This window comes from Leishmania donovani, chromosome 32 (assembly GCF_000227135.1).
Source record: "Leishmania donovani BPK282A1 complete genome, chromosome 32".
NCBI lineage: Eukaryota > Euglenozoa > Kinetoplastea > Trypanosomatida > Trypanosomatidae > Leishmania > Leishmania donovani.
This window is the reverse complement of record NC_018259.1, coordinates 1,380,928-1,402,986: the sequence shown is the minus strand read 5'-3', so window position 1 is coordinate 1,402,986 and position 22,059 is coordinate 1,380,928. Positions and strand designations below refer to the sequence as shown.

Genomic DNA, 22,059 nt, shown 5'->3' with positions numbered 1-22,059 from the left:
GTACCTTTGCACGTGGGAAAGCGGCAGATGTGCATCACAGAGAGCGTATGTGTGTTTGTGTGTGTGTACGTGTGTGCTTGTACCCCGTTCCTTCGTTCGCTCGTCGGCGAGTGGCAAGCACTGCCGCTGCCGCCTATTTCTTTTTCTTCTGGAGGTGTTTCGGCACGTACGAGGCGGCGCCACCCATGTGAATCGTCTCGATTTCGATCTCCTCAAACACATGAGGGCGGAGGTGCTTCGGAAGTTCGTCGAAGGACTCGAGAATGGTCTGCCTAGGTGCGTTCTTCCCCGCACTTGGGGAGGCCGTTGCGCCTGCACCGCCGGCGCTTCCGCAGCTCTTGGCAAGGGCGTACGTGAACCGAATCGACGGTGTGTGGAGGAAGCGGCGCGACGCACGGTACATTCTCGTGTGCTTGTCTCTGCGTAGAGGATAGGATAGTGCACAAATACACAGGTCTCTGGCCAGGGAGTGTCCAACGAAAAGAAGAATTGCGTATACGACTTTGTATGCTTGTCGGCGTAGGCGTTCTGGTGCCAGTCGCACCAACGTACAGCGCTGCGCGTTCGCTCGCTCGATAGGGCAATGCGATGGATGGTGTGAGTGGCAGAGAGGGTGAAACCGTGAGAATCAAGGGTGTCCGGTGAAGGGAGAGATGGAGAGAGCGAAGCAAAAATAGGTGTGCGCGCGGGGGGAGGCAATTCGCAGCAAAACCGTCTTGCCTCGTAAAGCTCATTTGCGCAGCTGCAGAGAAGGGCGAGGGCGAGCGATGCAGCCACGCTTAGCGGTCCATGAAGATGTGCTCGTCCTCCTACGGCATGTGTTTCGTGTCAGCGGCCCATACTGCCCCCGCTTTGGGACTGCCAGTGGCGGCGAAATGCAACTGACGCGTTTTCTGTTGTGTTGGCCGTGTCGCCGTCCCGCTCTAAACACGGGCGAGGTGTGTGAAGACATGCACGCGCGCGTACAAAGAGGGGGAGTAGGCGGCGCGATGGGCACGCCCACGGCAACACGCAAGGCACGAGCCGTTGCCGCGCCTACCCATGCCGGTGACGGTGCTCCTTCTCTCGGCAAAGCAGACGCGCGGCGAAGCAGTGCGGCGACGGTTCTTCGGCTGTTTCCTCACACATGCACGGACACACACGCGTACGCTACGAACGACGAGGCGAGCGGATCAACATCCACGATGCCGGTATCGACAGAGACCGATTGAGCGACGCGCTGCGCGTGCTGAAGTATCGCGGCAACCTGCGCGCCGAGTGCCGCGGCATTCATGGTAGAAGTGCACTCGTAGAAGCACAAGCGTGCTGGCTGTGTATGGACTGCGCCCAGAACTTGCTTCACGAACGCCGTCGTCACAGCTGTAGCGGCCCCGTCGCCCTCTCGCACGGACACGAGCACGCGACGAGGCGCCGGCGATGCAGAAAATGATTTAGGTGGCAACGGTGCACCACAGGAGGCAAAATGGCCGGGCTGCTCCGACTTCCCGCCGAGAGCGACTACGCGCTCCGCCTCTCCCGCGAGTGCCACGACTGCACCGTCCAGAATCGTCTGCCCGGCCGCGGCGCCAACGTCTGCCTCCGCGGCTGCAAACAAGTGCGCAGAGAGACGAGGGGCGCACACCTCAACGCTCCCTGGCCGATGGGGCGTGTCGCTCTCGGTGACCGCAGATGTTGACCTGGTGGGCAAGATCGTGCCCTCAAGGAGGACGCTGAGGAGCACGGAGCAGCAGGCGTCGAGCGCGCCGGGGTGACGCCAGAAAGTCGGAACCCACGGAAGCCGCTGTGAGTAGGCGCTGGCGAATGCGCGCTCGGCTTTGCCAGCGGCGGTGCCGATGTCCAGTGCAGGGGACGACGCTGTGCGATGCTCAGAGCTGGGCCTCAACTGAGGACGGCGGCGGCACGCCTTACCAAACCATGGAAGAGGCACAGCGCACAAGGCCGCGTGATAGGGAGGGAGTTTTACCGACAGCTCCTCGAGCAGCGGGTGGCACCAGCAGCGAACCGTCTGCGTCACTTGACCGCGCGCCAGCTCGCGCGCTGCCGTCCCACCCTTGGCAAGGGGAAACCCGTTCTGCCAATCCTCGCACCGCACATCCGCCGGTAAGGCATCACGACTGAGAGTTGGGTAGAGTCGATGAAGAGCGGTCGCTCCGGCAGCTGTCCCCCGTGCCTCGCTGCATGTGCTCTGCACCCATACAAGCACCTCGACGTCATAGATCAGCGGCGCCGCCGCGGTGACCACCTCCACCAAATGCCGCTCCTCAGTGGAGAGGAGGTCGGCAGGGTGGGACGGGCTGCACAAAGGGCTCTGCATGCCAAGCACGTCCGTGTTGCGCTCCACCACGAGAATCACCTGCAGCGATGTAGTCGTCTCTGAGTACGGCGCGCATGTGAACGGCTGAGAAATGAAGACGCCAAGAAGCCGTGCCTGGGTGGAGGTGGGGAGCTGCGTGGCCCACCGCTGGAGAGCGGGGACCAGCCGCTTCTGCTCCAGCGACTCCAGCAGGCACTCCTGCGCAAGGTCGAGTGCCTCTGGAGAGAGCTCTGCGGCGCCGCCTGAAGCAGCGGCCGGTGACGCCGGCTCTCTGTGGCAAACGTGAGCAGCAACAGACAGGGGACGCGACAGGCCCTCTCGCTCAATGCACACCACCGCCGTCGCAGCAGCGGGTGTGCCACAGGCGGGCGCTGCGGAGTCTGCGAGACGGCTGCGCGACGACGCCGGTGAGTCAGCCCACTCCAGTGGCATAAAGAAGAGCTGAAGGCCCAGGAGTCGATTCGGTGTCACCTTCACCGCGAAAGGCTCCAGAAACGAGCAGCAGCGCATGGCATCGTCGTGGGTGCGGATCAGGGTTGCAGCACCGTCCGCAGTGGCGGACGACGCCCACATGTTTCGCACCGCACTCTCAAGAGACGTGCGCCAGCAAGTGTGCTTTGCCGCAGCGCTCTCGCCGCTGTTTCCGACCGCCATCCACGGGCATCGCTGGCATGCGTTTGCAGCGGCCAGTCCGCAAGGCAGCGCTGCCAGGCCCGCGTCGGCTGCATGTCGTGGAACCTGCTTGCCGCTCCTCATCAGCACCGTGTACTCGGTGGAAGCCGGAAGCTGCCTGCACTTGTGAATCCACTCGACAACAGAGGCGCGCGTACGCAGCACCGTGCCCGGCACGATTCCAGGGATCACCACACGACGACGCGGGCTTGCAGGCAAAGATAAGGACGGTTTCTGCCGGCGACGCCCCACGAGCAGACATGCGCATCCCGACGGCTCCATCCTTTCTGCGATTACGTACGCGCTCTGCTTGAGTGACGCGGACGCCGTCGGCGAGGAGGCGGTGGCATCGCCGTCCACAATGGGCGAAGCTGCACTCCTGCGGTATTGTGCGACGCAGTGGCCTGCGGCGGCCCGCGCACTTTTACGCAGGAGTTTATGCTTTATCCACTCTAGCTTCATGCAAGCCGTCTTGCAGATGACGTGCAAGCCGGGTACCGGTGCGGTGCATCTCTGATGCCCGCGCCCACGGTCGCATCGTGTGAAGAACGAAGAAGAGGGCAGAGAAGAGAGAGACGTGAAGAATGCGGGCAATCAAGTAATCTGAGCAAGCGGAAGGTGGTCGTGCCCACCGCAAGAGCAAAACGTGTCGGAATGGCAAAGGAGAGGCGCGAAAGCCATGCAGGAGGCGGAGCGGGATGCTGTGCGGCGTGTGTGGAAGCAGCTGCACATGCTAATGCGGTTCCTCTGTGCTAGCCACAGTGCCTCCGCCTTCGCCTAGCTCCACTCACTTCGCGAGAGCGAGGCGTCGGCGACGATAAAATGTGGCATGCCACGATCACCACCGAAACGACCGATAAGACGCGCGGACCGTTAAGATGGTGAACGCACAGGCGATAGCTCGCCGCTTCGTCGATGCGGCCCTCACCCAGCCCCCCTCTTCCCTTCATCCCTTTGCCCACTTCTCGTCGGCGTAGCAACCAACGGAGTTTTCCCGCCATGCAGCGGTGCCATCTGCTTTGTGTGCGTCGGTGTACAAGACGCATATCCTCCTCGCATGATGCGGCATGCGTGTGTGCGAGTCTGTGTTTTTGCCTCTCCGTATATGCTCATGTCCGAATGGAAGGACAAGCAGGCCCGTGCGCGCCGTTCGCTACGCTCACAATGTGAGGCAGGGCACCCAATCAACCCAGCCTGACCATACAATCAAGACACGCTTACACACACACGCACACATGCACATGCACGCGTGCACACAAGTATCCTGAGGGGCGCCACCGCGTCGGCATCCCTCATGGCCATCTATGAACAAGAACCGGAAACCAAAGAAACCATCTTCTTGAGGCAATAGCGCGAGTACCGCTTCACATCGCTGTGCAAGAAGCGCTAGAGCACACACGCATACGCGTGCGCTTCCTCGATCCGTTGCCACCATCCCCAACCACTTTAAAGTGTGCGGGTGCACAGCAGCCGGGGAAAGTAGGGAGAGAGGGCGGCGCGCATAATCCTCGCTGCGCCTAGTCGCTATCCGAAGATTCAAAGCTGTCGTCGCTGTACTCGGTAGCGCTCGTCCTGTCCGCCACCACCGGCTTCGGCGGCGCCGGCACGGAAAGCGTCGAGGCGGACGGGCAAGAAGATCTTCTGGTCACGGAGCTGCCAGGCGGAGACTTCTTGATGGAGCCCTCGCTGCTGCGGCTGCTGCTGGCGTCGCTGTCGCTGCTGCTACTGCTGCCGCTAGAGTCGTGTTTCGAGGCTTCCGCGTGTTTGCTGAGGGGACTGTGTGCAGCCGCGCTGGACGGTGCTCCTTGTGCCTTCGAGTCCTCTTCACCGGCCGCGATGGGCGAAACGCCATCCCCTTCGATCCTACTCGTGTCCGCTGCTTCAGCGCCTAATGCGTCCGTCGCGGCATCCGTGGCGTCGACCAGCGGGGAGGTGAGGATGCGCTTGATGGTGGCGCCATCGAGTCCCGCTTCCTTTAGAGACTGCAGGACAATCTTCTCCGCCTCCACGCGCACCTTGGATTGCTCGTTCAGGTGCACCGGCTCGGCGAACACCGGCGGCATTTCGGCGACCCTCTGCTTCATCTCTGCCAGCCGCTCCTTGGCTGCCTTTTCGCTCTCCCGCATGGCAGCACGCAAAGCCCGCACTTTCTCCGTGATTGCCCGTTCGTGCTCGGCGTGGTGGTCAACCAGGTACGCAGACAGCCGCTTCCGCACCTCGCGTTGTCGCTGCGCCACCGCCTTCCAGTACTGCTCATCTCCTTCCGCCGTCACACTCTGCTCCTCGGACTGTTTGACGTAGTGCGAGTAGATCGCCTGCGTCCGCAGGGCGTGAGCGCGGGTGCCGCGAGGAGCGCCGCTGCGCGGTGACGCGAGTGCCATTACGTTCCCAGCTGGCATCGACGGCGTGTCCGCTGCCTGCCGCCTCTTGCCGCCCGACGGCGATCCGTGGCGGCGCGGCGGCCCGGGTGCGGAGGTGCTGCGCGCCGGCCGACGACCCACAATTTTGTTGTCCCGCGCACTAGGTGTCAAGTCAAACGGCTGCGGCACCGTCGTCGGGTGTTGTAGCTTCTTCTGAGCGAGCGTCGCCTTGTTGTGCGCCCAGAGCGCTTCGAAATTCGGCACACCTGGCCGCACGTTCGGCTTGAAGGTGAGCTGCGGATTATAGCGGCGCCACAATGCCTCCCTATCTTGCTGCGTGCTCTGCTTCGCTGCTTTCGAGCCCGCCGCTGCACCTGCTGTGGCTGAAGAGACTGTTGCCGCGGCAGCAGCCGTCGACGCCGGCGAGGGCGCGGAGGCAGCCGGCGAGGGCGCGGAGGCAGCCGGCGCCGGCGCTGGCGGCGGCGGCGGCCCGGCTGATGGAGGAGCCGGCACAGCGCTACCAGTAGGGAAAAAAGGGGGAGGCGCCGTGGGAACCGTCCTGGGAGCAGTTGGCAGAGGCGGCAGCACCACGGCACCTGGGGGCGGCTCAGGAACGGCAGCCGGCAGAGACGGCACCGGCGCCGGCACCGCCATTGCTGCGCCAGTGGGCGGCTGAGGTGTTGGCACACAGGGAGGTGGAGGAGGGGGCACCGACGTGCGCGGAGACAAACCACTGACAACCGCCGGTGGCGGTGGCACCGTGGAAGGTGACAGCGCGGCGGCCAGCGCTCCTGCCTCAGCGGTAGGGAATGGGGTTCGCTTAGAGGAAAGCACGGCCTGACCGACCCCGTAGCGCGGCGCTGCCGCGCCCACATTTTCTCCGTTTGCAGCCGCCAGTAAGGCGGCCATGTCGATGCCGCCTGGGCTAGCAGCGTCGTAGCAGCGAGCTGGCGAGGGGCTCGTTAGCAGCGGCATCACTTGGCGCACCTCCGCGTCCACCTCGGACTTGCGCACAGTCGCCAGAAACTTGATGCGCTCGCGCCGAAGCCGCTCGTGATCGCTTAGAGCAGGCCACAGCTTCATCCGTACCTCTAGCGGCACCTCACGAAGTGGTGCCCCGGTGCTCTTGTGCCGGCTTCTCATGACGTCCGCGCTTCGGGCACGTCGCCGCAGCTCGTTCCGTGTGACCGGCTTGCCATCAGGCCCGTATACGACACCCATAAGCCCTTCCCGCGTGCTGCGCAAGGACTGCGCAGACAGTCGCACAAAGGCCGCGTCATCCTTGGCAATGCGCGCCCGCTCGCGCGACATCATCTCAATGGCAGCCTTGCGCTGGCACCACTCTTCGACCATCAGCTCATACTTATTCATGAAGGTAGACGGCGGCACAGGGGTCGCCTTGTACGGATGCCAGCGATGCTCCGTCGCAGCGGCATCTCGCGCTCGCTGGTCCGCCTCTGCGCGCTGCTCTCGGATGCGCGGCGGCTTGACAAGCTCGCGAGACTCGAACGCAAACGGCTTCACGCGCTTCATCATCTTCTCGCGGCGTTCCTTGTAGCCCTGGTAGCCGTTCACGGAGCTGAAGTACTGGTTCATGGCCTCCCGGGCGTATGCATCGTACTTGCGCTTGAGGGACTCGAGCTCGCTGAGGCGTTCTTGATAGCTCGAGTCCATGCGGGCAGCCCCTCCAGGGGTCGCCGGAGCTTGTGGGGAGCTCTTCCGTGTGTCGGCCTCGTCTTTGCGTTGCGGCGCTCCTCGTACGTCGCCACCGCCGCGACTACGCGTGGAGGCGGCAGCCCCTGCGTCAGCGGTGGCAGCACTGTTCGCCTCATGTGCAGTGAGCTCTCGCACGCAGCGGTGTGTTTCCGCGTATGTTTCGGTTCCGGGTGTGATGAAGGCGCGACACGTTCCGCGAGGCACCCCGAGCGCGGTGTGGCCAAGCTGCTCCTCCAGTCGCCCCTGCTCCTTCCGCAGTTCGACCAGCTGACTCGCAAGCACCTCCTCCATGGTGGTGTCTCGCAAATATCGCGGCTGGGGCCGTGGCTGCCTCGATCCCCTCGACGGTCTTCCACTAGTACGCGCAATCTCTGCTGTGCCCCTGTCTTTGGCAGGAGGGATCGGCTAGTCGAAGCGGCTGGCTGTCGCTGCTGTTGAGGCTTGTATTTTGTATGTTTGTGTGGGTGTATGGTCTTGCTGCATCCAGTGTGCCGCGAAACAAATCTATGATGTCGGCAGAGCTGAAGAGCGCGGCGAGGCAGCAGAGCGGAGAGAAGGTGCGGCGATGTGCTCCTACGTCGCAAGCGAAAAAAGGAAAGAAAATGGTAAAAAGGCGCCCTGGTGAGGACGTCCTCTGCTGCGTCTCTCGCTAGTGTGCACTCGCCAGCGCACGCCGCAAATGTGCGCTGGTCTTGCCCACTTTACAAGTCTCTCCGTGCACACGCACGCGCGCGCGGGCCACCACCCATACGTGCATGCCGACACCGCCGCGACGAAACAGCAAATAAAGAAAAATTGGTGTGAGCAAGAGCACAACGGCGAAGCAGTCCCCCAACCACCACCACCACCCGAAACCGCGCGGGCAATGCGGCGAAAGAGAGAGAGGTGGAGGAAGATACCGAGCAAGCAGAGGAGGCAGGGAGAGAAGGGGATGTGTGCGTGTCGGAGGCAGTCGTGACGGGGAGCCCCTCGTGCACCAGGGTCGTGGAGCCAGCCGGCTGACTCTCTCCCGAGGGGTGAGTCGATAGAGGAAGACATGAGAAAAGTGGGCAGAGCCCTCAACGAAGCCTGCGCCCACTCACTCCCTAAAAGTTTCCACGCATCGACAAACAGCACACCCGCCAATCAAGGGGTACGACTGCCCCGCGACAGCGACCGCACAGCATGGTCGGCTCAGCATTATCTTTCTTTTATCTGACGTCTGACTCATCCAGCAAGTGACCGCAGAGCTGGGGACGAAAGAAGCGAGGCCGAGGCAACACAAGAGGCCAGCGCGCACCCTCGAGCAGGTTGACAGATGTACTAGCACGCACGCAGACGGAGGCACACATACATGCACGCGTACGTGCGAAGGGAGGGAAGGGGAGGGAACAACGGCGAAAAAAAAAAGCGAGAGCGGCTAGCAGAGCACTGTGCACTTGCTCTACGAAGAGAAAGACCGGACCGAGGGGGAGGAAGTGACCACAGCACGCGTGTGAGTGAGCAGTCCAGCACAGCGATAAGACGGAGCAGTCGTGAAGCAAACACAAAAACGAGGGTGGGCATAGACACAGAGAGAAAGAGCCTGTGCGGCATCCAGCATTCATGAGAGGACAGCAGCGCACACACTCAGAGATAGACGCACATGTGTGCTTGGGACACACACCATGTTATCGATCGTTGTGTCTGCTCCCCTCCTCCCCTCTCTGTTCACGAGCAATCATGCAACGCGGAAAAAAAAAACTAGACCTGAGCATATATATATATATATGTGCGTATATGTGCCTATATAGCAGCAGCAGTTGGGTGTTGGCACACACATGGCCTCCACAACAGCCGGCACAAGAGAAAGAAGAGTGCGTTACAGCAGCTTTACAAGGAGGCAGAGAAGGGTGGGAAAATGGGGGCGCGTACAGGAAGCCCGGTGGGCTGATTGAAGTACCGCCTCTCGCCCTCCGCTTCCCTCGAACGCCTCGCATGTCTACGAGACGCCGAGTAAGAACGGCGCAGGCGCTCATGATTGCAAGCAGTGGCGAAGCAAAGCATGTAATGGAAGAGAGGGGGGCGAGGAGGTGCACGACCGCGCACCCGCGCATACACATGCACCCGCTGTCAGCACCAAGCACGCCGCGGATACACGGAACGCGAGCCCCGGCTTGATGCTTGGAGGTGGCTAGTGCGGGTCCTACAAAACACAAGGAGAGGGAGATGGCGGCAGAACAGCGATAACACCTTAGGACTGGCCAAGCCCAGCGCCCCTCCTCCGTCGGTGCCTCTTCCGTGAATGCGTGAGTTTATGCATTGGCGTTTGCGCGCGGAAAAGAGAAGCGACTTTTCTCCAGCACAATTCGAATCTCCACCTCGCGACGATACCGAAAACCGGACCACACCACCACCGCCGACCCCGCCTCCACCGCGACCACTCCAACCACCATGACTGCCAACGACCCCTGCAGCAATGCTGATGCGGTGACATCTGCCCACCCGATGCGCAGCACCCGAGCAACAATGAGAGGAACAGCGGAGAGCACGGCACCCAGCACCATGCACGCGGCGCTGGAAGCGTGGTCGACGTAGAAGGACACGGCGTGGTAGGCGTACCAGCACAAGAGGGAGCAGAGGCCCCCACCGAGCAGCACCACCACATCAGGGAAAAACCGGTGGCAAGGGAGAAGCACGAGGTCCAACAACTGTAGTGCGCTGGCCGCCTCAGCTCCGCCTGTGGTCTGGGCAGCTACACCAGCAAGTGCGGCGCTGCTGGCTTCATCAGATGTCAGGGCCACGTTTGCCACGTACGTCCCAATGCCAAGCGCCACTGTACACATCACCAGCGAGGTTGAGAGCAGGAACTGCTGGCTCACACGCTGGCTCATCTCACGCAACTGCCGCGTGAAGCACGCCCAGCACACGCCAGAGACGATCACGCTCGACCCCCATCCCAACAGCGAGAGAAGGGCTTCACCCAGCGAGGCGTGGTAGGTCGCCATCTCTTGCCATAAACCGCCGAGCACCACCAGAGCCGCGCCAAGGCCAGCCGTCGCGCAGCCGAGGGCATCCTGGCGCGTCACACAATCCCCGCCGTCACCGCGGTTGTGGAGCTCCGCGACGAGGTGGCACGCGAGCGAGATCACCATGACGACCGCTACGGTCAAGCTGATGAAGTGGCTCAAAGCAATGGCTGCTACCGATGCGCTAAAAAAAAGTACGCTGTAGGACCACAGCTTCGGTAGCCGCCGCCGCTGGCCCGCGTCTTCGATGAAGCTCGGCTCCTCCTCGCTGTCTAGCTGCCTGCACAACAGGAGGTGCGCCGTCAGCGTGACGGCCCCCACCCCTACAAAAAGGAAGAGCACAAACGCCACCGACGTGGCGCGATCCCTCAGCTCCGACTGATCCTCTTCCAGGTACATGACGCTGGCGTACGACAGCCCGAAGAAGAGACTGAAGAGGACAAGGAGCGCGTAGGCGTACCACGGACGGTTGTACACGACCAGTAGGCGCATATACTCCTCCTCCTGCCGCGCAACGTGAATGGACTCGATGACGTCGTCGGAGAAGTGCACACGGCGTGAGGGAACGCTGGGGGCCGCCGACGTCACCGCCTCGTGCTCCCCATGCTGACGCGGCTGCCCCTCTCCTCTGTCCGTTCGCGACAGCGGAAGGGAAGTTACCGTGTCGCTTGTGCGAAAGGCAGAGGCTGGTGTGTTGCGTGGGGCGGACGCGGCACCGCTGCGGCACTCCTGCAGCGACGCTATCCCACTCAGCAGCGGCGCGCCGTCGCCGTACGCAGACACCTCCTCCTCGTCATCCGCTGGCGGGCGTCGCTCTGCGGCTTCATGTTCGAGCATGGCAGCTCCGGCACTGGCGCGACGGATGGAAGACGGGACATTGCCGGCAAAGGCTGTGGCAGCACCGTTGTCGCCAGCTAGTGCCCAGCGCAGCGCGTTGGAGCGACCTGGTGGCGGTGTGCCGCGGCGCGGTAACGACGGGAACGCACGGATGATTGAGGGGGACGGCGATGTTGACTGAGGCGGCGGTGACAGTCGTATCGTTCCGGCGGGCATCCTCAACGGGTCGAGGTCTAGCTGGGTGCCGCGAAGCGTGCTGTGTCGCCGCCGGTAGTGCGCTGGCCACGGCGGCGACGGAAGAGCCTTGGGAACGTTGTGGAGACTGTAAGCAGCCTCTGCGGTCGGCAACGGGGTCTCCGCTGCGGCGGTGGTGCCGGTGGCAGGAAAGGAGCTCAGCAGATTTTCTCCCGTTGTCTGGAGGGCGCTTCCCTGGAGGGAGCGGTTAGTACGAGAAGAGGGTGCTGAATGGGCCTGAAACATCAGCCCTTGCGACACGACATCTGCTCTGCGAACGCCGAGCGCGCTGGAGAGGTCATTCAAGTTGAGGCTGACGACTCCGTGATCGGCCGTGGCGAACGCGACAGCGCGCTCCTCGGCGTTGTTGCCAGCATTGCCCCCGGACATGATGGTGTCCGTGCCTGCCTCGCTGGCGCGGTTGCCTTGCGAAGAGTGGAGGTGTTCCGTGAAGTTGCCGGGTGAAGAGCGGCTGAGGCCCCCGCAGCCGCCTTCGCGATTGCCGCTACTCATTCCTGTGCTACCCCTCCCCCTCTTAGGACGAGACAGAGAGACTAAGTATGCAGGCAGGGATCGAGTAGCGTCGCTCGCTTCCGCTGCTCCTTCCACGTACCTGTAGGTGTGCCTACTTCGTTTGCACGTTGGTTCGTGGTGGTGTCTGCGTGCAACAAAGAGAAAGGAAGAGAGGCGCGGAGCTGTTGCAGTCGCAGCACGCCCCCTGTGTTGGTCTGATTTTTTTTTTCGGGCACGCGTACCGATCTCGCGCCGCAGTCCCTTCCCTGGCGTTCTACTGATGAAGCGCGTGCGCGCTTTCCTACTCGCTCGCCAACGCCAACTTTGGTGTCGTTGGGAGTCACTTAAGGCGGGACCCAAAAGGTAAGAGGAGGGCAAAAAATGAGCTCCATCATTGCACGCGGGGGCACGGCGGCACGCGAACGGTGAGGGGGCCCCCGTGTGCAGCGGGCATTTCGTGCGCACGCACACGCCGACGCGCAACCCATAATTGGACGACATCAACGTAAAGAACGAGCGAAGACGACAAGAGTTGTGGAGAAAAAGGGAGAGGAGCCAGCACAAGGTCGTGGCAGCAACAGTCCACAGAAAGGAGGCATCAACAGCACGAAAGCCAAGCGTGAGGCACATGTGCGCCTCTCTCTGTCTCTTACATCCTCCTCCTTGTAGCACGGGCATCCCAGAGGAGTACACACACGCACACACACACACGGAGTGTGTGGAGGGGGCAGAAGGCCGCTTCGCCTCTGAAACGCGGGCACGCGTACTTGGGCATGCACGTCCTCGCGTAACGCGCGGCAGTGGTGAATGAGCGCAACCAAGAAATAAAAAGAAAAGAAAGTAGAATTACTTGTAGCAGTGGCGGCTGCATCAGACTGTCGTCTACAGGTGGCGAGCGAGTAAAAAGAAAGGGAGGGCCCACCTTCCGCCCGCCCCTCCCCCTCCGCGGGACACACCTTCAATGCAGATCCAACACATGCTGTGAGGCCAACACCTAAAGCATGACCAAGAGTTCTATGGCCAAGCTCTACAGCATCGTGTCTGGATCAGTGCTGGTCATATCGGCTTCCAGCAAGTCGTAAATGTACGCCATGTCCACTTCGTTGTGCGTGCCAACGGCCGCACTCACGGCGACGCACAAGCTCGCGAGAGTCGCCGCGTTTTGCTGCCCCGATCGCGCCGCCTCCGATGTGTGTGGAGTATGCATGTTCAGTCTCTGCAGAAGCAACGTGAACGCCTGAGCGGCGCGGTAAACGCCATCAAGGCGCTGATAATGTATGGATGGGATGTTGTACAAGGGGCGTCGCAGTCCTGTGTCCGCAGCAGACGGGCGCGGGAGCGTGGGCCATGTGCGGGGGATAGAGGATAGGGGGGCAGCCAAGCAGAAGTCGCGGTGTGATGCAGCGGCTGATACGCGGGGCTCGTGCACGGCGTTCACGACGGTGGCGGCGTCGAGGTGCTCCGCCACGGTCTGCGGCGATGTCTGCAGGAGGCGCAGCACCTCCAGATGGCTCACCGCCGGTTGGCGGGTGGCAACGTTCGAGCACGGCAAGCCGCCCTGCAGCCCTGCAGTCCCTCTCGCCTGCATTGCTGCGAGGCTCTCCAGCGCCGTGTCGTCCGTGAACAGCCAGCGGAAAGCGAATGCGTGTGCGGGGTACAACGTGTAATCCATATCCAATACCTTCAGCGCCTCCATCTGCGTTGCCGCGATCTCGCGCAGCACACCAACGTCGGCAGAGGACGGCTGAGACAGCGATCCGGCGCCTTTGCCGGTGTTGGGGCCCTTCTCAGTGAGCTGAATGGAAAGAACACGGAACAGCTCGGGCAGAACAATCGGCCACAGCGACGCCACGAGGGACTCCCGCACATTGCAGAGCAGGACAACGCGGAACACGAACAGGGCGGCGCGCACAGGCTGCAGAAAAACCTCCTTCTGTTGCAGCTGGGCGACGGTCGGGATGGCGGAAGACGAAAAGTGCTGAAAGGCGTACGTGAGCTGCTCGCGAAGAAGACGCACAAACTCTGCGTGGCGTGCCAACGGCACGCTCGGTGTGGCAGCCGATGCACCAACACTGCCGCCTGTGGTTGCCGCAGCGCCAACCATGGCCGGTGGTGGCTCGCTGATGTGCATGGCGTACGTGTAGAAACCCAACGTCCGTAGTGACCGCTCCCACAGCAGTGCCTCCGTCTCGCGCGACATCATCATCGCCGACAGCCGCCCTGGCGACGGCACCATGCGCTCACATATGAGGCTGTGGATACCCTGATCTAGGCTCCCCCACTGACGGAGCAGCAGCGCCCACTCGTGCAGAGAGCTGCGACTGTAGCGGAAGAAGTGCTCGGAGAACAGCAGCGAGACCGTGTCGCGCTGTGCGCGACGCTCGAACGTGAGATCTGGCGCGAAGCCGGCAACAAGTGCGCGCAAGACACGCAGGGACGCGCACACCAGCGGCGCACAGAGCACAATCTCCGCCTCCGAGGCGGAGGCGATGCCGTGGCGCAACACGGGGAGGAGGGCTCGCTGCAGCACATGCGTGGCCGCATCCACCACGCGGCCAGCGTTGTCGACCATGGCGAGCGACGATGGCAGAACCGAACGCAGTGTCTGGCAGAGGAGCTGCAGGGAGAGCAGCGAGCTGGTGCACTGTGCACTGACGGGTTGAACACGGAAGCCCTCCAACAAGCGACACAGCGCAAATGAGAAATGGCCATTGCGGTACACGCCAGAAACAGTGGCTGGCGCCGCAGTGGTGGTGCCGAATGCTTTGGGCTGGCGCCGTCTTCCGACTCCCCCTCCGAGGCGGCGTGCCTTCCTCACCTCCGCCCCGCCCAGCCCTTCGGCCCCTTCGTCCTTCGCGTACGCCACTACACAGTACAGCAAGTGGAATAGGCAGCAGAAGGCAAGCGTGTCAGGTGAAAACTGCGAGACGGCATCCGCCACAACCGCCAGCACCGCCTCGGCGTCTTTATCCGAAAGCCCGCCCTGCCGCTCTGCGCAGTGTCCCTCTACCACTTGATCCAGGAAAAACAGCATCTCTGCCGCCGACGAGGGCCGCGGTGCGAGAGGGGCCAGCGCTGACGCCGCAGCGCCGCTGACGCCCTTTCCAGTGAAAGCAGGAGCTTGCTCAGGCTGAAGTGGCTCTGCGTGCGGCTCCTCCTTAATGGCGGTTCGCAGCAGCGGCGTAAGTGCCGCCGTCACTTCACTGACAGATACTCCGATGTCCGCCAGCAGCAGGCAAGCGGCCTGCTGCGCTTCGCGCTTCATTCTCCACGCAGCCACCCACTCGTCCTCGCCGCTCGCGATAACACCCGTGTCGCCGCCGCCCTTCCTTGGCGCCACCACATCGGATGCGCACTCCGTTTCGATGTGCCGCGCCGCTTCAAGGCTCACGCGACGTTCTCGCTGCTGCTTGTCCTCGAACAGCCACCACGTGGAACTCAAGGCATACTGGGCACACCAGTCGTGCAGAAAAGCCGTCAGAAACTCGGGGCCAGCAGCGTGGTTCAGCAAGCAGAGCAAGCGCCTGGCTTGCTCACGCAGGTGTGTCTCCGACCCAGTCGACGGCAACAGCTCTGCTGTAGCCGCCGTCGCCGCTCCCCAGCCAAGCGCCTCGTCTGTGTCTGTGTCAGCAGCCCACATAGCATACACAGCAGACTGATTTATCTTGCCAGCTTCGGAGGCGGCGGCGTCACAGGCACGCATGCAGCGGGTCGCCGCAGTGACGAGTCGGGGCAGCGCACCACGTATCGGGGAGAGCACCGGGGAGCGGTCCCACAGCGTTGCCCTCTTTGCCTGTGCAACGGGATCCTCCTGCGTGAACGTGCTCGCGATCCAGCTCATCGACTCCTTTTTCCGCATGGCCAACACGTAATTCTCGTCATCGGCGACGCGCGCCAGGTTGCACAGAAACTGCGCAACGTCGATGAGCGTCGCATAGCAGATAGCCTGCGCAGATGCGCTGCTGCTAAAAGAGTGCGCAGGTAGCGCCGCATCGTCCCCAGCGCGGGCGCCGGGCGACAACTCGAGCGCACAGAGAAGTACGTCGACCGCCATCTCCGCAGATGGCACGAGGTCGCGATAGAGGTATGGCATGATGTCGCTGTAGAAGTGCAGCCACAACGCCAACGTGTCTTCCTCCTCCCGTCGAGACCGCGAGGCGGCGGCGGCGTCGGCGTCGGCGTGAGTAGCGTCGACCTCGCTGGCGGGGCTTTCGGCTGCACCGCAATGACTCAGCACCCGCTCCACAACTTCGCCCATGATGGCGTACAGCGACTTGTTCGACAGAATGGCGGGTGGCGCTCGTTGGAGGTCGTCAAGAACTGCGGTGCCGCTGCTGCTGGGGAGCAGGCTGAAGGCAGGGGCGGCATCAGCTGACGCGGAAGACGCGGGCGCTGCCGCCTCCGCAGCCGCTTGTGTGCTGTGACCCTTCTGTGCAGCTGGGTCGGTGGAGCACAGACTGGCCTTGTGTGCGGCAAGTCCGGACTGCCGGAACGCATGCGGTAGCCAGTGCCGCGATGCGACAGTGTCGTCGACCGCATCAGCCTGGTGTGATAGCGGCTTGTGCCGAGCCGGCACGCCGCCCACGTCGTCGAGGTAGAACACGACGCCGCGTATGTGGTCGAGTAGGACAGCTTGCACAGCGTGCAGATCCGCCTGCACGGCTAGCCGAAGCAGTGGCAGAAGTTGAGCCGCGGTGAATTGCCACGTGTTCACCGCGGTACGGTGCGGCTGCATACGCGGGCCGGTTTGACTCACCTCCAAGAGCCGGTTCAAGCACGTCACAGCGTCAAGCAACGTAGAGCAGCGCCACTGCAGTGTGGCTGCCGACTCCTCCCTTGGCAACCACGACCTTGACGAGCGGCTTGCGCCTGGAGAGTGTAGATACGGTCGGCGGCGCAGCGAGTCTTGCCGGCGCATGTGCGCAGCATGCACTGAAAGGAGCGCGTGACGAGCGAGGCTCAGCAGCAGCAGCGCTGTGGCGGAAAAAAGAGTGTCTGTCGCCCCTCCGCACTCCAGCGCCGTCGCTGACGACGATGGTAACAACGACGGAGATGTCGCCTCGACTTCATTGGACGGCACAAACGACTGGTCCTCCAGCGCGCGCAGCAGCACACGCAGTGAGTTTGGGGTGGGTGTATTCATCGACTGTCGCACCCACTCCACCGCGGTGGGTAGCTGCAGGAGAGCAAGCAAGTAGCGCACCAGCTCTGCTGCCTCTACGCAGCGATACCCACGCGGCGCCACGCCGCCGTGGCCGACCGTGATAGCGCCGCTGACGTCCTTGAACCACTTCGTTCTCGCTAGAGGTACAGGGCCTGTCATCTCTGCGGTCGGTGCTGCCGTGACGGAGGGCAGCAGCACCGTCAGCGGCACCGTGGACAGAGTCGGGCTGCCGGTGCTGTGCGGCGGGGATGAAGCGGCGGTGGCTGCGTCCACCATCCTACCTCTTCGCTTCGACTCGCCACTCGTGGAACTGTTACACGCCGACTCCGTCACCAGCGGGCACAGGAACGAGAAGTGCAGAGGCAGCAAAATGCTCAACGGATCGCGCACAATGGCATGGCTGACGTACGCACGTGCCAGCTGGCGAGTCGGCTCTGCGATCACGCCACCGTGCGCAAGAATGCCGCTAGGGACGCACAAGAGACATTCAAGGGTTGTCAAGAGACCGAGAAACAGCACCCCGGGATCCTGAAGCTCAGTTAGTGTTTCCAGCAGCGGAGTGGAGCCGGATCGGCTTTGCCCGCGGCGTTGCCGGGCACGCAGCGCCGCGAGCTCCCGTTGCAGGCCGACGAGGCGGGGCACGGCGGCGTCTGCCGGCGTCTCGAGCAGGAACGTGTCGAGGCACCGCGAGCACGCCGGCGAAACAGCGATGAGCGCCAGCAGCGACGTCCTGCACATGTCCACCGCGCCGCTCGCCTCGTCTCCGCCGCCGGCGCAGCCTTCCCATAGGGAGCGGACGACCGGCGCGAGCAGGTAGGCGTTGGTGAACGCTACGCCTTCAGCGATGCCGCCCGCAGTCGGGCAGACCAGCTCCAGCGTGCTGTAGACCACCGCGGGCAGCAAACACCCACGTGCACGCAGCAGTGCGTCCAGAAGCAGCCGTACCGCGCGAGAGAAGAAGAGATGAGCGCCCGCGGCAGCAGCCACGGCGGCGCCATCGCACAGCGACTCAAGCCAGACTGTGGTCTGCTCTGCAAAGTCACGCTCTCGCGACCCGGCGCTGTTTTCCGGCGAGGAGTCTAACAGGACACCAAAGGCCGCCTGCTGCTGGCAGCGGAGGTGCAGCTGGGCCAGAAAGGACGTGAAGCGCAGCGTGATGCGGTGCATGCGAGCCAACAGCTCCTGCAGGTCTGACGCATGCTCCGGGAAGCAGAAGAGCGCAGCCGTGGCAGCTGCACCATCCGCCGTGCCGTGTCCACCCCCGCTGGCGTCGCTTTCGGGTGTGTGAAGAGCGGCCACCGTCACGTTGGCAGTCGCGCTGCGGATGTGTCGAAGCAAGCACGCGTCCACAGCGCTCACAAAGGCGGAAAAAAAGTCAACGGTCACCACCGACGGCGTCCCGGTCGCGCTCGCCGCGGCAAGGACGCTGTCCAGCATCGGCTCCATCAGCTGCATGCGCTGCGCAAGCAAGCGGAGCAGCCCGTTAGCAGTGGACAGCAGCAGCTGAACCATTGGGCTTTGGCACACTAGAGACTCATTCGACGTCGTCGCACCACCTGTCGCGCCGCCGGCAGCGCGCATCTCCGCCTCCAGAGCTTTCAGCACCTCACTCAGAAGCTGCGCGACCTTCGCCGACCACCGTAGCGACGCCCGCACGTACTCCTGCGCCGGTGACGGCTGCTCGGCAGCCGCGTCCACCAAGACGGATTCCAACGCCTTGGCCGTCGTGCACAGGTTGTTTGTCTGGGCGGCGATGCGCTTCTGTGCTCGAGCAGCCGCGACTGCCTGTAGGTGCGCAGACACGGAAGGTGCTGCAGGCGCAGCGGCCTCGTCGCTTTCCTCTACACCTGACGCACAAAGGGGGTGTAGCACAGGCCGCAGCAGCTCCTCGACATGCTGCACAGCGCACGTGTCAAGCTCGACAAGCAAGCCCCACGGCAGCACACGCAAGAGTTCGTGAAGCTCTGCTGTCCACATCTCCGCCGCAGCGCCCGCCAAGACGCCGCCCGACGAACCACCGACAAAAGAGGACACCCCAGCGATAAGGCGGCTCAGCGAAGGAAGGAGAAGAGGCGCCACGTGCATGAGGAACGGTCCGCAGCCTGTCTCAATGGGCACCTCGGCGCCCTCATATGTCGCAGCGTCCCCTGCGACTGGACTCATCAGCAGCGCTCCATCACCTCCCTGTGTGGAGCGGCTGCGATAGCGGAAGAGCACCAGGAGCGCTCGCACCCACACCAAAGGCACGGATATGCCTACCGGTACATCCGGCAATGCTATGAAGTTGCTGCTTGCCTCGCGGGCACCCAACGCAGCCGCAACCGACGACGCACTCGCCAGCCGCGGCGCGGTCGCCGTTCTGATCGCCTGGGCAGCACTGTGTTCCAGAGCAGAGAGCGCGGCTGACACGTACGGCGGCGCCTGCTCCGCAGGCGTGTCATCACCCACCTTTCCGACCCAGCGAGTCCACCAGTGCTCGACAACCATGTCGAACCCCCGTGACACAACGCAAGAGGTGATGTCCTGCACGTATGCCACGCACGAGGAAGAGGCACGGCTGTTGAGGGCGTCGCGGTGGTGCTCGCCACCATCGGCGTCGGACGAGTCGTCGTCGTCCATGCCCGGCCTCTCGTTGACGCTGCCGCCGACGCCAGGGTTGACGGTGAGCCACTGAAAAATGCGCCGCGCTACACTCGGCGTTCCATACCGCGTGCCAAGCAGCTGCACAGCCGCCGCCACGAGGAGGGACTTCACCTCAAAAGGAATAATAGCGCCACTGCCGCAGCACGGCGGCGGTGAAACGCCCACAGAGGCACTCGTGTGCTTGTTCGTGTTGCCGTCGAAGAACGCTGCCAGGGGAGTGTGTGTGAAATTCGCGGAGTCACAGTCCACCGATGTCAGTGGGCACACCGTAACGAGAACGTCAAGGGCCAAGCGATGGGTCTTTTCCTGCGTGTCCTGCAGGCAGTTGAGTAGAGCCGACGCCATCGTCGCGGCATCCCCACCAACCCAGTCCGGCAGTGCAGAGGTTGGAGTCGATGCAGTCGACGCCGCCGCCGCCGCATCTTCTGCAGCCCCTTCAGCGGGGCCGGCGGCAGAGCCGGATGCCAGGCCACCGCTCTGTGCTATGAAGACCTTCATGACGTTGAGAGCAGGAGAACGCAGCGCTGAGGCGTCACGGATCAGCACCCACATGTGCGCTGCTAGCACCTGACCACCCCGCAGCTCCGCCCACTCGCCTCGTTGGCTCGAGGAGGGCAAGGACGGGGCAGGTGCGTCGCGAGCGAGGGCTGACTGCACATATTCAAGCAGCCCCATGGCACCTCGGTATATGGAGCTCGTCTCCGACTCCTCCAAGCAGCTGAGAAGAGCCGTCAGTAACCCCTGCACGCACGCGCGCAGTGCTGATCCGGGCAGACGCCGCACAACGCCACGGTCAAGGAGCTTGAGTATGTCTCCCTTTACCTGCATGGACGCCTGCGGCAGCAGTTCCAGCAGCCCCGGCAGCACGAAGGGCAGGTCCTTCGTCATTGGATACACGGGATTCGCGATTTCGAGATAGCACTGCACCACCTCTAGCGCCTTTCGCTGCACGCCGACCACGCTCAGCGGGCTGAGAGTTCGGCCAAGCGCCTTCGCGAAGTGCAGCCCGTCTGGCAGCTCTACCGCACCAATCACGCCTTTATACTGTCTTAAGCACGCCAGAAGCTGGCCAAGCAAGGAGGCTTGCGTGGCCCAGTCAGCCGAGAGCGTGCTGTCGATAGCGGAGAGGATCTTGTGCATGCCTCGCTCGAGCATCTTGTACTCGCGGTTTTCCTTCCACTTAGCAACGTCACTGGCGGACACGTCTGTCGAGGAGCCGATGTCTTGCATGGCCGGCTGGTCGGTGACGGGTGCGGCACGAGCCGCAGCGGCGGTGGGGCTCCGCGGCGATGGCAGGGAAGAAGAAAAGGTGTATGCCTGTTGCACGGATGAAGGGCCTTGCGAAGCGGGGGCGGCGTGGGAGTGGAATGAGCAAGCCTCTACAGCGCTGTGCTCTGAGTGATCGACTGCTGCATCAACCTCTGAAGGCTTCCCATCGGAATCATCTGAGGGTGCACCAGCGGTGGTGCTCGCCGTCTTTGCGTCCGTCTGCGAAGCCACACCTTGTGAGCTCCCAGAAGTTGCAACATGAACACCGTTGGAGCTGACAGAGGCGACGGATGGGACGAGTGTCATGGGAGCAGCCGCCGGCCGTGTCGGTGGCAGTGACGACCGCTTCAGCGACGGTGGCTGCGAGGACTTCACAGCCTTTCCCTCGCCGTTGTCAGACGCGTGGCTCATCAAGATAGGTATGGCAACAGCAGTCGCAGCAGAAGCAACGGAACCAGCGTTCACGCCTCCGGAGGGGGGGGTGAGGAGTGCGAGAATGGTGACGGTTCGCCTTCGATGCAGCACGTACGTGTGCCGGTGTGTGAATGTGGATGAGTGCGAGTGGAAGAGGAAAAAAAAGAACGCAAGAAAGGATAGCAAAAACAAGCTGCAATGAACGGCAGATGATCGTGAGCTTTTGTGAGTGCCTCGCACCACAAAAAATAGTAGCAAGAGAGAGAGGGAGCAGGGCGGTACAGCTGTGTTCGTGCACGCACGTGGATACCCGTGCAAGTCAGAGGGCGCAAAACGCATGTGTATCGACTCGCCCAATGCGCACAGTAGCCAGTAAGCAGCAGAGCCACGCGAGCACGCGCGACAGTAAGTCAGAAGAAGAGGAGGAGGGTAGGAAAGGCATATGTGTCTTTCACATTATCTAGCTCGCAGCTGGAAACGAAATGGAGGTGCGAGATGACGGTAAGCCGTGCGTGCGCGAGGAACGATGGCATCTTCTGGTCGGCCGCTCCCGTGCATTGACGGCAGTCGTAAAGAGCAGCGACAGCGCGTAGAGAGGCGTGAAAAGATGATCGGCAGCGCGGCCATGCCAGAATGCTGGGAAGAGAACTTCACAAGAGGAGTGGGCCCGGCCTGACGCTATCCCACACGTACGCCTGTACATGCACGCATCGAAAAGAACGAAAAGGTCAAAAGCCGTGCAGGAAGGGAGGGGAAAAAGGGGAGGGAGGGAGGAGGGGATGAGCGCGTGTGCTGTTCCACGACCTCTTTTTATTGCTGAGATCGTTCGCCATCGAGAAGAGAGAATGCTCTCATGCATAGTAGGTTATGAGGGAAGCACAAGCAGAGGCGCGGACATAGGACCGGCGGGCGTCGTGTTCGGGGAGAGGGACACGT

General features: G+C 62.8%; 4 protein-coding genes across 4 annotated transcripts; all 4 read right to left on the bottom strand.

The window, feature by feature from the left end:
- Positions 1-1,120: 1,120 nt before the first annotated feature.
- Positions 1,121-3,268, bottom strand: LDBPK_323640 (hypothetical protein, conserved; the record flags this gene model as incomplete). The annotated part of the gene is made up of 1 exon (XM_003863727.1): positions 1,121-3,268. One exon carries the CDS (start codon positions 3,266-3,268, stop codon positions 1,121-1,123), a length of 2,148 nt encoding a protein of 715 aa, XP_003863775.1.
- Positions 3,269-4,503: 1,235 nt separating this feature from the next.
- LDBPK_323630 (hypothetical protein, conserved) lies at positions 4,504-6,942 on the bottom strand (the record flags this gene model as incomplete). Its single annotated transcript, XM_003863726.1, has 1 exon — positions 4,504-6,942. One exon carries the CDS (start codon positions 6,940-6,942, stop codon positions 4,504-4,506), a length of 2,439 nt encoding a protein of 812 aa, XP_003863774.1.
- Positions 6,943-9,335: 2,393 nt separating this feature from the next.
- LDBPK_323620 (hypothetical protein, conserved) lies at positions 9,336-10,541 on the bottom strand (the record flags this gene model as incomplete). The annotated part of the gene is made up of 1 exon (XM_003863725.1): positions 9,336-10,541. The coding sequence occupies one exon, from the start codon at positions 10,539-10,541 to the stop codon at positions 9,336-9,338; it is 1,206 nt and encodes a 401-aa protein (XP_003863773.1).
- A 2,119-nt stretch (positions 10,542-12,660) lies between these two features.
- Positions 12,661-21,015, bottom strand: LDBPK_323610 (hypothetical protein, conserved; the record flags this gene model as incomplete). Its single annotated transcript, XM_003863724.1, has 1 exon — positions 12,661-21,015. One exon carries the CDS (start codon positions 21,013-21,015, stop codon positions 12,661-12,663), a length of 8,355 nt encoding a protein of 2,784 aa, XP_003863772.1.
- Positions 21,016-22,059: the final 1,044 nt, after the last annotated feature.